Source organism: Aedes aegypti, chromosome 2 (genome assembly GCF_002204515.2).
Source record: "Aedes aegypti strain LVP_AGWG chromosome 2, AaegL5.0 Primary Assembly, whole genome shotgun sequence".
Classification (NCBI taxonomy): domain Eukaryota; kingdom Metazoa; phylum Arthropoda; class Insecta; order Diptera; family Culicidae; genus Aedes; species Aedes aegypti.
Genome location: NC_035108.1, coordinates 209,575,023 through 209,588,756, shown reverse-complemented (window position 1 = coordinate 209,588,756; position 13,734 = coordinate 209,575,023). Strand labels below are relative to the sequence as shown.

The following is a 13,734-nucleotide window of genomic DNA, read 5'->3' as shown; positions in this document are numbered from 1 at the left end:
TATGAGTACCCATTCTACTTGTTTCAAATCAAATGGAAAAAACCCTACCGCCACAGGTAATTCCTACTCCGCTTCTTCGCCTACCGAAAATTCCAATGGGAAATCATCAGATGTACCCACTTCAAGTGATATGTCTGCCTCTGATTTTAATTTTCTAACTGAACAATTGAATCTAATGATTGATGCAATGTTCAAAGCCACTATGACTGAAGTAGTCCAAGTAGGTGTAAAATTTACAAATCAAATTGTTATTGGATTACGTTTTCCTAATGGATCCAAATAATAATTTAAATATTTTAAATGCTCGTTCTCTAAAGTAAAGAGTAAAGAGGTAAAGAGGACGAGCTGTTCACTTTTCTTACAGCTAATAACGTGCATATAGCAGTTATTACCGAAACTTAATTAAAACCTGGATCCAAACTAAAAAAAGATCCTAACTTTTTTGTTTATCGTAATGATCGACTTGATGGGGCATGTGGGGGAGTTGCAATCATCATTCATAGGCGTATAAAACATCAACTGTTTTCGTCATTTGAAACTAAAGTTTTTGAAACTTTAGGTGTTTCTGTTGAAACACAGCTTGGTAAATATACTTTCATAGCTGCCTATTTGCCTTTTCAATGCTCTGGACAGCAAGTTAATTTGCTCCAAACTGACTTGCGAAAATTGACTCGCAATAAGTCAAAATTTTTTGTCATTGGTGACTTTAATGCCAAACATCGGTCATGGAATAATTCTCAAAGTAATTCCAACGGCAGAAATTTATTTGATGAGTGCTCTTCAGGATATTTCTCAATTCAATACCCTGATAGCCCTACATGTTTTTCCTCTTCTAGAAATCCATCTACGATTGACTTGGTCTTAACCGACTCTAGTCATCTTTGTAGCCAACTGATTACTCATGCTGATTTTGATTCTGATCATGTGCCTGTTACATTTCAAATATCCCATGAAGCGATTCTCAATCCTATCAGCTCCACTTTTAGTTATTTACGAGCCGACTGGAATATATAAAAAACGTATGTTGACTCTAATCTTGATGTTAACATTTCTTTAGAAACTAAACTTGATATTGACAATGCTCTTGAAACTTTAACAAATTCCATTGAAGCCAGGAGCATTGCAATTCCAAAATGTGAAGTAAAATTTGAATCCGTGATTATAGACGATGATCTTAAACTCTTGATCCGTCTTAAAAACGTGAGGAGAAGGCAATTTCAACGCACTCGCGATCCTGCTATGAAAATTATATGGCAGGATTTGCAGAAAGAAATCAAGAAACGTTTTGCAGATTTAAGAAACAAAAATTTTGAAAATAAAATTTCTCAATTGGACCCTGGCTCTAAGCCCTTTTGGAAATTATCTAAAATCTTGAAAAAAACATCAGAAGCCAATACAGGCATTGAAAGAGGAAAACAAATTATTACTAACTTATTGCGAAAAAGCTTAAAAACTTGCTATGCAGTTTGAAAGTGCGCACAATTTTAATTTAGGACTTACTAGTCCAATCGAAAATCAAGTTACTCAGGACTTCGAAAATATTCTCAATCAAGAGAACGTTTTCGAAAATGCCTGGGAGACTGATTTGGAAGAAGTGAGAACTATTATTGAAAAAATCAAAAATATGAAAGCTCAAAACGTTTTGAAAACGTTTTGAAAAGGTTATTTTGAACAGAATGATGGCCCACATCAACGAAAATTCAATTTTTGCCAATGAACAGTTCGGATTCAGCCATGGACATTCGACCACTCATCAACTCTTACGTGTAACAAATTTGATCCGTTCCAACAAATCTTAAGGCTATTCTACTGGTCTTGCTCTTCTAGACATAGAAAAAGCATTCGACAGTGTTTGCATGAAGGTTTGATTGTAAAATTGAAAAACTTTAATTTTCCAACATACATTGTTAGAATAATTCAAAGTTATCTGTCAAATCGTACACTTCAGGTTAATTATCAGAACTCCACATCTGAAAGACTTCTTTTAAGAGCTGGTGTTCCTCAAGGCAGCATTTTGGGACCAATATTATACAATATTTTCACATCTGACTTACCTGAGTTACCTCAGGGATGTCAAAAATCTTTGTTTGCGGATGACACAGGCCTCTCCGCCAAAGGACGAAGTCTGCGTGTCATCTGTAGTAGATTGCAAAAAAGTTTGGATATTTTTTCTTCATACTTGCAAAACTGAAGATTTCTCCTAATGCTTCCAAAACTCAACTAATAATATTCCCACATAAACCAAAAGCTCTTTATTTGAAACTTTCAAGTAGACATGTTGTCACGATGAGAGGGGTTCCAATAAATTGGTCAGATGAAGTTAAGTGTCTAGGGCTCATGCTAGATAAGAATTGAACTTTCAAAAATAACATTGAGGGCATTCAAGTCAAATCTAACAAATATGTAAAATGTCTCTATCCCCTTATTAATAGAAAATCGAAACTTTGTCTTAAGAACAAGCTTTTGATATTCAAACAAATTTTCAGGCCAGCCATGTTGTATGCTGTACCAATATGGACTAGCTGTTGTAATACCAGGAAGAAAGCTCTGCAGAGAATTCAAAATAAAATTTTGAAAATGATTCTGAGGCTTTTCTCCCTGGTATAGTACCAATGAGTTACATAGAATATCCAATGTTGCAACATTGTAACAAATGTCAAATAAAATAATCAATAATTTCAGGCAAAAATCGTTACAATCTTCTATGCCACGATTCAAGTTAGGTTAAGTATATTGAAAACGTTTTTTCTTCTCTTATAAGCAGGTGAAATCAACCCACCTGTAAAAAATCTGAACTGCTACGGCAAATGAAATGAAATATGTTGTTAACAAAATGTTAATGAAATCTTAGATTTGTTTTACCAAATTAGGATGATAGTGTTTCCTAATAACACAGAACACCTAGATATAAGAAATAATGAATGTAATGTTTGGAATGATACTAATAATAAAAAAAAAGATTCGATGTGCTTTCTTTGCGAACTGATATTGTTTTTTTTGTTTCCATATCCTTTTTCATGAAGTAAATATGATTTTGACCAAAATAATTTCATTTGACTGTCGTGCACTACCCAAAAATTGAAAAAAAGAAGTCAAAGAAGGCTAGACAACATGCCAGTTGTCAGTGAGCTGTTTCTTCTCTCAGCTTCAGACCAACAATCTTGATAAATAAATCGACAAGGTTTACACTGAAGCGGGCTCATACAATACTGGTAAATCAAGTTTAACACTTTCCGGTAATTATTGAAGTCCTTAGACCTTCAGATCTTGTAACGTTTCTGACATTAATGCATAAGGTTCACAACCGAACAATGAAATATGTCCTATAAAGTTTTTTAAATCAACAATTGTTTAACGGTGTTCAAAATCTTTAAGTATCTACAGACGTAACCTAAGATCTTTCGTTCATGTTTTCATGAGCATATATGGGTATAAATCTTATTCATAATTAGACGAATCATCACTGGTTATATTTGTAGATTTGAAGGCATGTACTCGAATAAGTACTAGTACAACTTTGAACTCAAAGCTTGACGGAACAGTTGTAAATGAGCCTGTTTGAAGGTCACTCAGTACGCTTGTAGATCTAATGACCTATACTCTAAGTAGTTCTTGGGGAAAGCTTGTAGATCTGAAGACCTGTACTCAAAGAAGTTCTTGTTTATTTCCGACTGAAGAATATAAATATATGTATGAATGTTGTTCATTAACATTTAAAGGATCATTAGAAACGTTTGTTTGGTTAACACGGAGTTCTTGACTGACCTAGATCACCAAGACAATTAAGCATACAGCTGACATAGCTTTTCACGCGATATTGTGTGTACCTCAAATTAAGAGCAATGACATGAATTTGTTTCCACATTGTGGGATACTATTGAACTAAATATAGATTTAGTTTAGAAAAATTCCCTTAACACGAAAAACAACCGTTTTACGGATTAAATTGATATTTTTTTTACTGTTTATCATGTCTAGTTTGTGTACTGTTTCAGTGCTATCAGACGTAATGGGGCTCTGCAAAGAAATCAGTCTCACTCTTTCACTCCTTCATAAACTTAGTAAACAACAAGGCCAGTAAACGTCAAAACCTCATACAAAATGAAAACAGTGCAGAGCCCCATAAGAACAAAAAATAACTTCACAAGCATAGCATTTTATCCACATTGGTTTTTGTGCTAAAATTTATCTATAAAAATAATTAGATTACGCTTTTTATTTTTTTTAGTGCCAGTGTTTTAATGACAGAAATATTGAGTGCTAACCAACATGTTCACTTTACTTCTACAATCAAATATATTTGAATGAAATTTCCGTAGTAAGACCTCTAGCAAGTTTAAACAGATAAATCCTAATATCATAGATTGTTTATTTTTATTTACAGCCATACATGTACAGTAGGGTGCGGCTTATTTTTTGAAATGTCTCAAAACCAATAATTGGTTATCTTCTAAATTTAAATCACATAAAAATGGAAACTACAAATTTTGAGCCAAAAATATTAAGATTTAGAGGTGGCGCAAGCGACTTGACCGTGAATTTTCAAGTTATGAAATATGGCCTTCAGTGAAGTCTCCATAACATTGTTATTTTCCAAACAATTTTGAAGCTCTTAGCATCATTCTTTTCAAAATTAAATTTATAAAAAGTTTATCGAATATCAAATTTGTCTAAATTAAAACAAGTCTTAGTTAAAAGTAGTTGTCTCCATTTTTTTCCACTTTTTACCAAAAATATCATTTCACTTTGACTATAACTTCATGAAAATTTAACCGATTCTAAATCTTCATGCTTTTGGAGAAAATCTAGTAGGTTTCAAATTGTGAGTACAACAAATTAATTTAGAAATTGTTTTAAACTCACTAATTTAGTCAAAACTGCTCAAAAACATGAAAATTCCATGGAAAATATGATATTCGCCAAACTTTTGTAAGTTAAACCGTAATACTTAAGTAGGTTTTTATCACTTGTTTAACCTTCAAAAAGGTTTTAAAAGCAATTTTTAATACATTTTATAACAAAACCATTTTTTAATTTTCCAAAAAAACTTCTTGTCATTACGTCCCTACTGGGACAGAGCCTGCTTCTCAGCTTAGTGTTCTTATGAGCACTTCCACAGTTATTAACTGAGAGCTTTCTTTGCCAAAGTTACCATTTTGCATTCGTATATCGGGTGGCAGATACGATGACACTCTATGCCCCAGGGAAGTCAAGGAATATTCCATTACGAAAAGATCATGGACCGACCGGGAATCGAACCCAGACACTTTCAGCATGGCTTTGCTTTGTAGCCGTGGGCTCTAAACACTCGGCTAAGGAAGGCCCCTATGCATTTTTTAACTTGAAGTTATAACATGACGCTTCATAAACTTTAGTTAAACAGCAAATATGTGATTTCTGGCGAAAAATAATGAACAATCTCAAAAACAAAAATTGACTTTTTCTTCATTAAAATCTTGTTTTTGAGTAGTTTTGTTGTGTAACTTTGTCAAACATTTTTTTAAGTAAATCCGTTGTATACACAGTATGAAAAACATCTATATTAGCTCCAAAAGCATGTAAAAAGATCTGAAATCGAATGAGTATTTATGAAGTGATGGTCAAACAAAATGTTTTTTTAGTATAAATAGGTAAAATTTAGAGAAAACTACTTTTAACTAAGACTATATTAATTGATATTGATATTAAATATTAAACATTTCATAAATTAAATTTTGAAGAGAATGATGATAAGAGCTTCAAAATTTGTTGAAAAGTAACAAAGTTATGACGACTTCACTGAAGGTCATATTTCATAACTTGAAAATTCCCGTTCAAGTCGCTTGCGCCACCTCTAAATCTTAATATATGGCTTAAAATTTGAGGTTTCCAGTTTGTTGGGATTTGAATTCAGAAGAGCACACGAATTTTTGGTTTTGATACATTTCGCGAAATAAGCCGCACCCTAATGTTCAGGAGAGGGAAGTCCATTAATTAAGTTACGCTATTAGGGGAAGGAGGTTCACTGAAACGTGAAATCCTTACAAAATTTGCGGTTTCCTACATAAAAAAGTATGGAGTTCTATTGAAAATGGCAAAATTAATGGACGCTCACTCAAATAGGGTTTTTGTAGCTAGTAATCAAAAATGTATACAGTTGAAGGCTCGTTATAACGACAACTTTTATAGCGACAATAGCTCTCTATAGCGTCATTTTTCGGTCCCTTGAAACATCTTTTGGTGTTATATCTATTCCCTATAACGACTTTTCTCTATTACGATGGTCCCTTGCGATGTCGTTATAACAAGCTTCGACTGTAGTTTAAACCTCAAATTTTCAAGAGCACAACTCTGGAGAACCAAACATCCGTTTAAGCTGAGAATTTAATCGATTGGTCACTGGCTGGTGGTGATCAATCGATTAAGTTTTCAGCTCCAACGGGTGTTCGATTCTCCAGATTTGTGCGCTTGAAAATCACACAGTCACACAGTGCCCAGGAAACGGAAAAAGGAAATGAATCAAACAGACTTTTACTTACCTGTATGCTGTAGACGGCGCTATCGTACAGAATGTGGAACGTAAGGAAAAGCGATAACAACATAACCGATAAGAACAGTGCCGCTAGCTTAGGACGGGATACGCCTACGATGAGGACGCACTCTGAGTGGGAGGTGTCGGGTGGCCCAATGGGCCTCATAGCCGCCTTGGGTAACCATCTGAAACGGATAAATATAGAAAAAGGGTGAAAAAGTTATGAAAATCTGGTCTTTGACAAGCCAATTGGTATGAATTTGTTTTATTTTACGAAAGACTAATGCACGCACATGTGGGTAAGAGAAGCGGGATACAAAAATATCATCAATCCAGATTTTTATAAACATACTAGTGGTCCCGGCAAACTTATGTGATCTCCCGTACAAAATGACACATTAGTCTTCCCCGGTTTTCTCGATTATTCCGGAAACTTTCCCAAACTTTTTTTGTCACACGAACACGTCGCATGTGCAACTGTGAAAAACTTATGCCAATCCGTTCATCCGTTCTCAAGTTATTTCGTGACATACAAACACCACTCCATTTTTATTTATATAAGATATGAATTAAGTAAATGGAAAACGGATTTAGTACTATACCATTAAACTCCGATAAAGTTTGTATGCTTTGACAGATATGCGTATTTCGAACTCAAGTGTAAGACCGTCTTCATTGTCGTGTACTAGACTCGACTAGTGGAATTCAATGGTTTAATTGTAAATTCGGTTACAATTTATTTAGAGGTATTCCATAGAACAGCTAGATGAGTTATTATCATCATATTTGAATTTTCGTTCTTCGTTATAATTTCCATAGTTGTTAACCTTTACAGTACTGGGTGCCGACATTGAAGTATCTAAATGCTCTCATTTCACCACCATTCGATCGATTTTAATTGAATTTAATTATATTAAGTAATTGATAATCTATTCAGAGGCTGTTACCAATAATTTGGACTAAATGCTACAAACCCTAGGATTAAAAAGGATGATTCTAAGGTTAATTTCAACAGATTTTACGTCGTAACACACCATGTACAGGTAATCTTCCTGCGTTACGGAAATAGACCGATGAAACCATAAATGTGTTGATGTGAATGGTGAAAGCAGTACTTCGATGAACACCTGAACGGCACCAAGCACATGCGCTGTAAACATGAAGTCTACAGAGGAAATATCTGTATCAATAGACAATAGAGACAAACTAGCTCCTAATTTAAGTGAAGGTAAACATGCCATTGTTCAGATCAAGAGTAATAATTAATTCAACTGGTAATAATAGTATTGAAGCTAAACTAATAATGTTGGGGAAGGTGCAATTTTGTCTGTATTGGATCAAATGGGCTTAAAAGTGAATAAATGAGTTTGAATTTCATTTTAATTCTAGTTTAATTTCTACTCTTGGATACAAAAAAAAATACGTTAGTTGTATGAAACTGTGTACAACACGACTGGAATAACGTGTAGCTAACGGTTTACGAGTTTGTGAGTACTAAACCGAGCGATACGATGATGGTGTCCCTAATGGCGAAGCATGTCAGCCTTTGTTTTTACAAGTTCAAAACTAACTTGCTGGAAATTGCTGACACCACACTAGTTTGGTTGGTATTGGAACAGCCCAACTCGGCAAACCCATGCAACAATCTCCCAACATGCAGTTGAATTGTTGCATAGGCCATTGCCGCAACGAATGAACGATGCATGCACAAGTACATAACAGTAACAGTAAGTATATTGAAATGACTCTGTATTTTAGAAGCAACATGTTGTTTATGGTCAAGATATTTGCATAAGCTCTTGGGACTTTTGCAATGGCGTAAATTGAGAATCATTAAGATAGATGATAGAAGAATAATCGATAGATGTTTCTGTTGATGATCTCAAAAGACAATGCGCCTATTGCTCATTTTACTTACCATATCATGCACAATACCCTAAAGAAGATTTCAATCGAGTTATCGTACACTTAGTTTTGAATTTTTTTTTGTTTTTATAGGCAGTGATGCTATTGCTCATTACATTATCTGGAGCAGCTCAGATATTAATTTGATAAGCTTCAGTCAGTTAAAATACCTATATGTATTACGGATCTTGCATTATAAGAAAAATTATCCATAGCAGTAAACACGCAGCTATCCAGCAAAACCATGCTGAGGGTCATGGAGTCGAGATACACTGGTCGAGGATCTTTTCGAATTGACTTCACAAGGTTTGACACACGATATACAAATAATAAAAATAGCCAACAAGAAAAAAATGCTTTCAATCAATAACTGTAGAAGTGCTCATAAGTATACTAAGCTAGTAAGCTGGATCAGTACCAGTAGGGAAGTAACCCCAGAAAAGAAGAGAAGATATTAAATCAAATAATATAGATAATTGCCCAACTAGAGTTGTGCGCCACTTCGTCACGCCTTCATCGCTGCTGATTTTTTTTTTGTGACGCCGCCGCTGTTTCCAAGTCGTTTTTTAGTAAGAGTGCTAATAAGTAGCCCATCATTCGTTTGTCATTGGCGCTCGCTATTTCAAAGTAATAAAAGTCATCCTCATAGTTCATATAGATCCGGAAAAGTATCACTATAAGCGCTGACACTTTTTCAGATTCGTCAGTACAATGACAATTGATTTTCAATAATCCCAAATTGTAACATGATTTAGCAAAAATCATCAACGACGCGTACAAATTTCAATGACGGTCTACTTCGCCTTAATTTTAAATTCAATTTATTTTACACCACAACATATTTGAAGTAAACCATAGGCTGAGTAGTAGACCATGGGAGTACCCAAAGAGGGGCATTTTTCCTTCCTGGTTGATGAAAAAAATCAAAATTCCAGTGCGCATCGTACCTTTGTGCTGTGCGTACACGAATTCTCTCTGCTCTTGGAAGTTTTTTAAAAACTACCTAAAGCAATAAAACAGTACTTCTCAGTGCTTCAAAAATAGAACTTTTTGGTGTTAAAATAAAAAACGGTACTTTCCAGTACTATTTTTTCATCTATTGATCCCTGTACGATCCTTGTTTGGACCCGTGCATTCGATTTTTCGTTGGGCCCGTTAGCAAAAGCTAGCGGTTGTAATCCTTCTTGGACACCGTCCTGAAAAAAAAAAAACTCACGAAGGTCACGTTTCGTTTATTCACTAAACATGGTTGCAACTACAAATAAAAAGAAGGGGGAAACACTGAATTCACAACTTCCTTCCAAAAAAGTGGGGCCTAAAACTGTCACTAAATATGGCAAGAATTGAAGAAAGGACGTTTCTCAGGAATGCGCGCTTTCCTCCAAGAGTGAAATGAATAATGTTGATAATTGCATCGAAATGAGCAATCAGTATTTCGGACAAAGTATTTTGAAATAATTTGTACTAGATTTTGACTCATTCAGATTTGATCTAGATAAGTGAAAACTGATCTAGATCAGTTTTATCTTTTGATAGGAGTGTTCTAGCAAAAAACTTTCTTCTGCAAAGTTGTTCATTGAGGCATTTTTAACATTTCTATCGAAGACACTTACACTCTTGACGTGGGTGGCGCTGTATGACACTTTAGTAAAAACTGCCAAAAAATCGATTTTGTTTATTATGTTTATTAGAACGCCAGTTTAGAGATGACTTCTTCAAAACACTTTGTCAACATGCAATATGTTTCTAAAATACACATTAAAGATATAAATTCATAAAAAGTTTATCAAACATATTTTTTAATTTATTTTTTAACATATTTTCATGATATTTTCAAACCGCCACATCAAAAAAGCCCCACGTGGCCCCAGTTTTCTTCCTTCGCGACAATGAAACTAATGTTATTGACTTGTCGTATAGAAAAAATTAGCTGCCGCCATCTGCCGCTTCATGAGTAATTCAGGATTTTGTAAAACACTATTTTTAGACTGTTTTTACTAAAACTATAATAAAATCTGTAAATTTTGCTAGTAAAAGATGTTTATTTACCTTGTTATAGTTAAGCTTCTAAGACTTGATGACAATATATGTTTTAACAATTTTTGTGTACGGGACAAAATGGTCAAAATCGATATTTTTACTGTTTTTACTAAATTGTTATATATTACCATCCACGTCAGTGATAGAGTGTAAGTGTCTTCGGAAGAAATGTCAAATATGCCTCAATAAACAAGTTTGCAGAAGAAAGTTTTTTGCTAGGACGCTCCTTACAAAAGATAAAACTGATCTAGATCAGTTTTCACTTATCTAGATCATATCTGAATGAGTCAAAATGTAGTACAAATTATTCCAAAATACTTTAACGAACACACCAAACCTCTAGGATGCATATCCAGAGTACTAGAGGTTTTGGCCATCGAAAACAGCGATCTGCACCAGTATGCGTCGGTGCCAAATGTGGGGTCACGGAAAAATCATTGCTGCATGTATGTTGTATCAATAAAATTGGGTTTAAATTATTTGTAGACGACACTATTGGATTTCGGTTTGAATTGTAGTACCTCGATTGTATTGAACTAGAGAATTGACAGTTAAGTACAAAGCGAGCGACAGATCGGTCGTTGTGATCTGATCGCTAGAATAAAAGTGATGTTTGAAATAGAACATGTTGCGTAATCGTGTATCATAATCCGAACTTATTATGGACAATTGGGGAAGTAATACCGGGATCCCAACATGTATGCTAAATGCATGATTTGCGGAGGTTCTTATCACGCTAAGTACGTCTGTCCTGCGAAAGAAGCTACCAAAACGTTTGAATGCGCAAATTGCAAGGGCCCTCATAAATCTAACTTTTGGGATTGCCCTTCGCGTAAGCGAGTCGTCGAGGCTCGTGCCAGGCAGATGAAATATAATGTCCGTTACAGTAACGGTAACGGTCGTTTCCGGAATTCCCCTGGTAGAGTATCGAATAATGCTCACTTTTCAGTTAACGATCGCTTGATTAGGAAGCACACCCATCAGGAAGATTATAATCATGCTCATTCACAAACTATTTTTAATCCGTCGGGTAGCCGATCGATTTTTTTTTCATTTCGAATGGATCTACCCAAGGAAAATCCTATGCCGATATTGTGGCGGGTAATTTAAACTCCTCCCCTTTTTATACTACGAGTTACCGTTCTAATTGTTTCAAATCAAATGCAAAAAAAAAACCCTGCCGCCACATGAAACATCAAACTCCGCCTCTTCGTCTACCGAAAATTCTAACGGAAAATTATCAAATGTACCCACTTCAAGTGATATGTCTGCCTCACATTTCAATTTTCTAACTGAACAATTGAATCTAATGATTGATGCAATGTTCAAAGCCACCACTATGACTGAAGCAGTCCAAGTTGGTGTAAAATTTACTATTCACATTGTTATTGGATTACGTTTAGGATGCGGATGGATGCAAATAACAATTTAAATATTTTAAATTGAATGCTCGTTCTTCGAATAGTAAAGAGGACGAGCTGTTTTCTCTTACAGCTAATAACTAACATATAGCAGTTATTACTGAAACTTATGTTAAACCTGGATCCAAACTCAAAAGAGGTACTAACTTTTTTATTTATCGTATTGATCGACTTGATGGGGCATTAGGATGTGTCGATTTTGACAAATTTTCGAAATCCAAAAACCGCATAGTCACAAATGGTAGCAAATGTGCCCAAACAAAACCCTGCAAAATTTAAAAATTCTCAAAAATTGTTTAGCTACTCGGCCAGCGACTTGTATTGGAAAATTATTTATTCTGTATGGGGAAACGGACCCTTTCAAAAATAAATAGAAAAATGTATTTTAAGGACGTTCTAAAAATTGTCTTCCTAGCTGATAATTTAGAGCATGAAGCAAAGAACATTTCGTTAGAACACAACTTTCTAGTAGCTCTTCAAATAAACGAGTTATAAAATATGTAAGCACCGAAAATTTTCTACGCATGATTTGCCATATTTTAATCTGGCATCACGGTGCATTTTGTATAGGAAAGTGGGTGGCAAAGCCGTCTTCCGCATCACCGCCCGCTGGATGGAGATGCCAAGTAGTTGCTGAAAACTTTTACTTCACTGTTAAATATTCTTGTGATTTTCACTAGATAGAAGAACGGTGTCTTAAGCAAAGTTGTTACCTAGTTCAAGAACTACACCTTGGTGAGCCTATTACTTAAAAATTCAATTCTCAAGATCCTGATCATTTAGAAGCATGATTTTTTCTACAAGCTTCTTCTTCTTCTTGGCATTAACGTCCCCACTGGGACAGAACCGGCTACTCAGCTTAGTGTTCTTATGAGCACTTCCACAGTTATTAACTGAGAGCTTTCTTTGCCTAAGTTGCCATTTTCGCATTCGTATATCGTGTGGCGAGTACGATGATACTCTATGCCCAGGGAAGTCAAGGAAATTTCCATTACGAAAAGATCCTGGACCGACCGGGAATTGAACCCAGACACCTTCAGCATGGCTTTGCTTTGTAGCCGCGGACTCTAACCCCTCGGTTAAGGAAGGCCCCTTTCTACAAGCTTGTCCAAGTTGAAAATTGCTTTCAATCGAACATTTTGGAATCTAAGATGGCGGCCTAGAAAACAAGATGGCGACTTCCGGTCCCTGAAAATCATTGTATCTCAAGACCCTGATCATTTAGAAGTATGATTTTTTTTGACAGGTTGAAAATTACTTTCAATTGTACATTTTGGAATCTAAAATAGCGGCCCAAAAACACGATGGTGACTTCCGGTTCATGAAAACTATTCTAGCTCAAGGTCCTGATCATAAGGGAAAACTGATTATTTGTATAGTTTGTTCAGGTTGAAAGTTGTTTTCAATTAAATTTATTGGAATCCAAGATGGCAGCCTAGAAAAAAAGATGGTCACTTACGGTTCATGAAATTCATTGAACCTTAATCATTTAGAAACATGATTTTTTCTACAAGTATGTTCAGGTTGAAAAATGCTTTCAATTGAACATTATGATTTTCGAGACGGCTACTTCCGGTCCTTGAAACTCGTTGGAAATCTATGCATAATGGGTACTTTCGGCTTCCTCAAGTATATGTTGGAAATCTATGTGTTACGTTCCTGTAACGTTTTCAACCATATGTTGTATGAATATTGCATGATTGCCGCAAACCCAGAACGAGATCCAGAACTGATTGCGTCTTTGGCAAAGTTGTTAAGTAACTCTTACCTTACTGAATAACTTTGCCGAAGACACCATTTCTTTAAGTGGTAAGTTTCATGCTCATTAACACCATCATATGAAATATCACGATTCAG

At 35.1% G+C, this 13,734-nt stretch overlaps 1 protein-coding gene across 1 annotated transcript in view; it reads right to left on the bottom strand.

Annotated features, from left to right (window-relative positions):
- Positions 1-13,734, bottom strand: part of LOC5570723 (heparan sulfate glucosamine 3-O-sulfotransferase 5) — a 195,326-nt gene that overhangs the window by 83,981 nt on the left and 97,611 nt on the right. Inside the window, exon 3 of the mRNA XM_021843852.1 lies at positions 6,519-6,696. Coding sequence (XP_021699544.1) covers positions 6,519-6,696 — 178 coding nt within the window. The remainder of the gene's footprint in view (positions 1-6,518; positions 6,697-13,734) is intronic.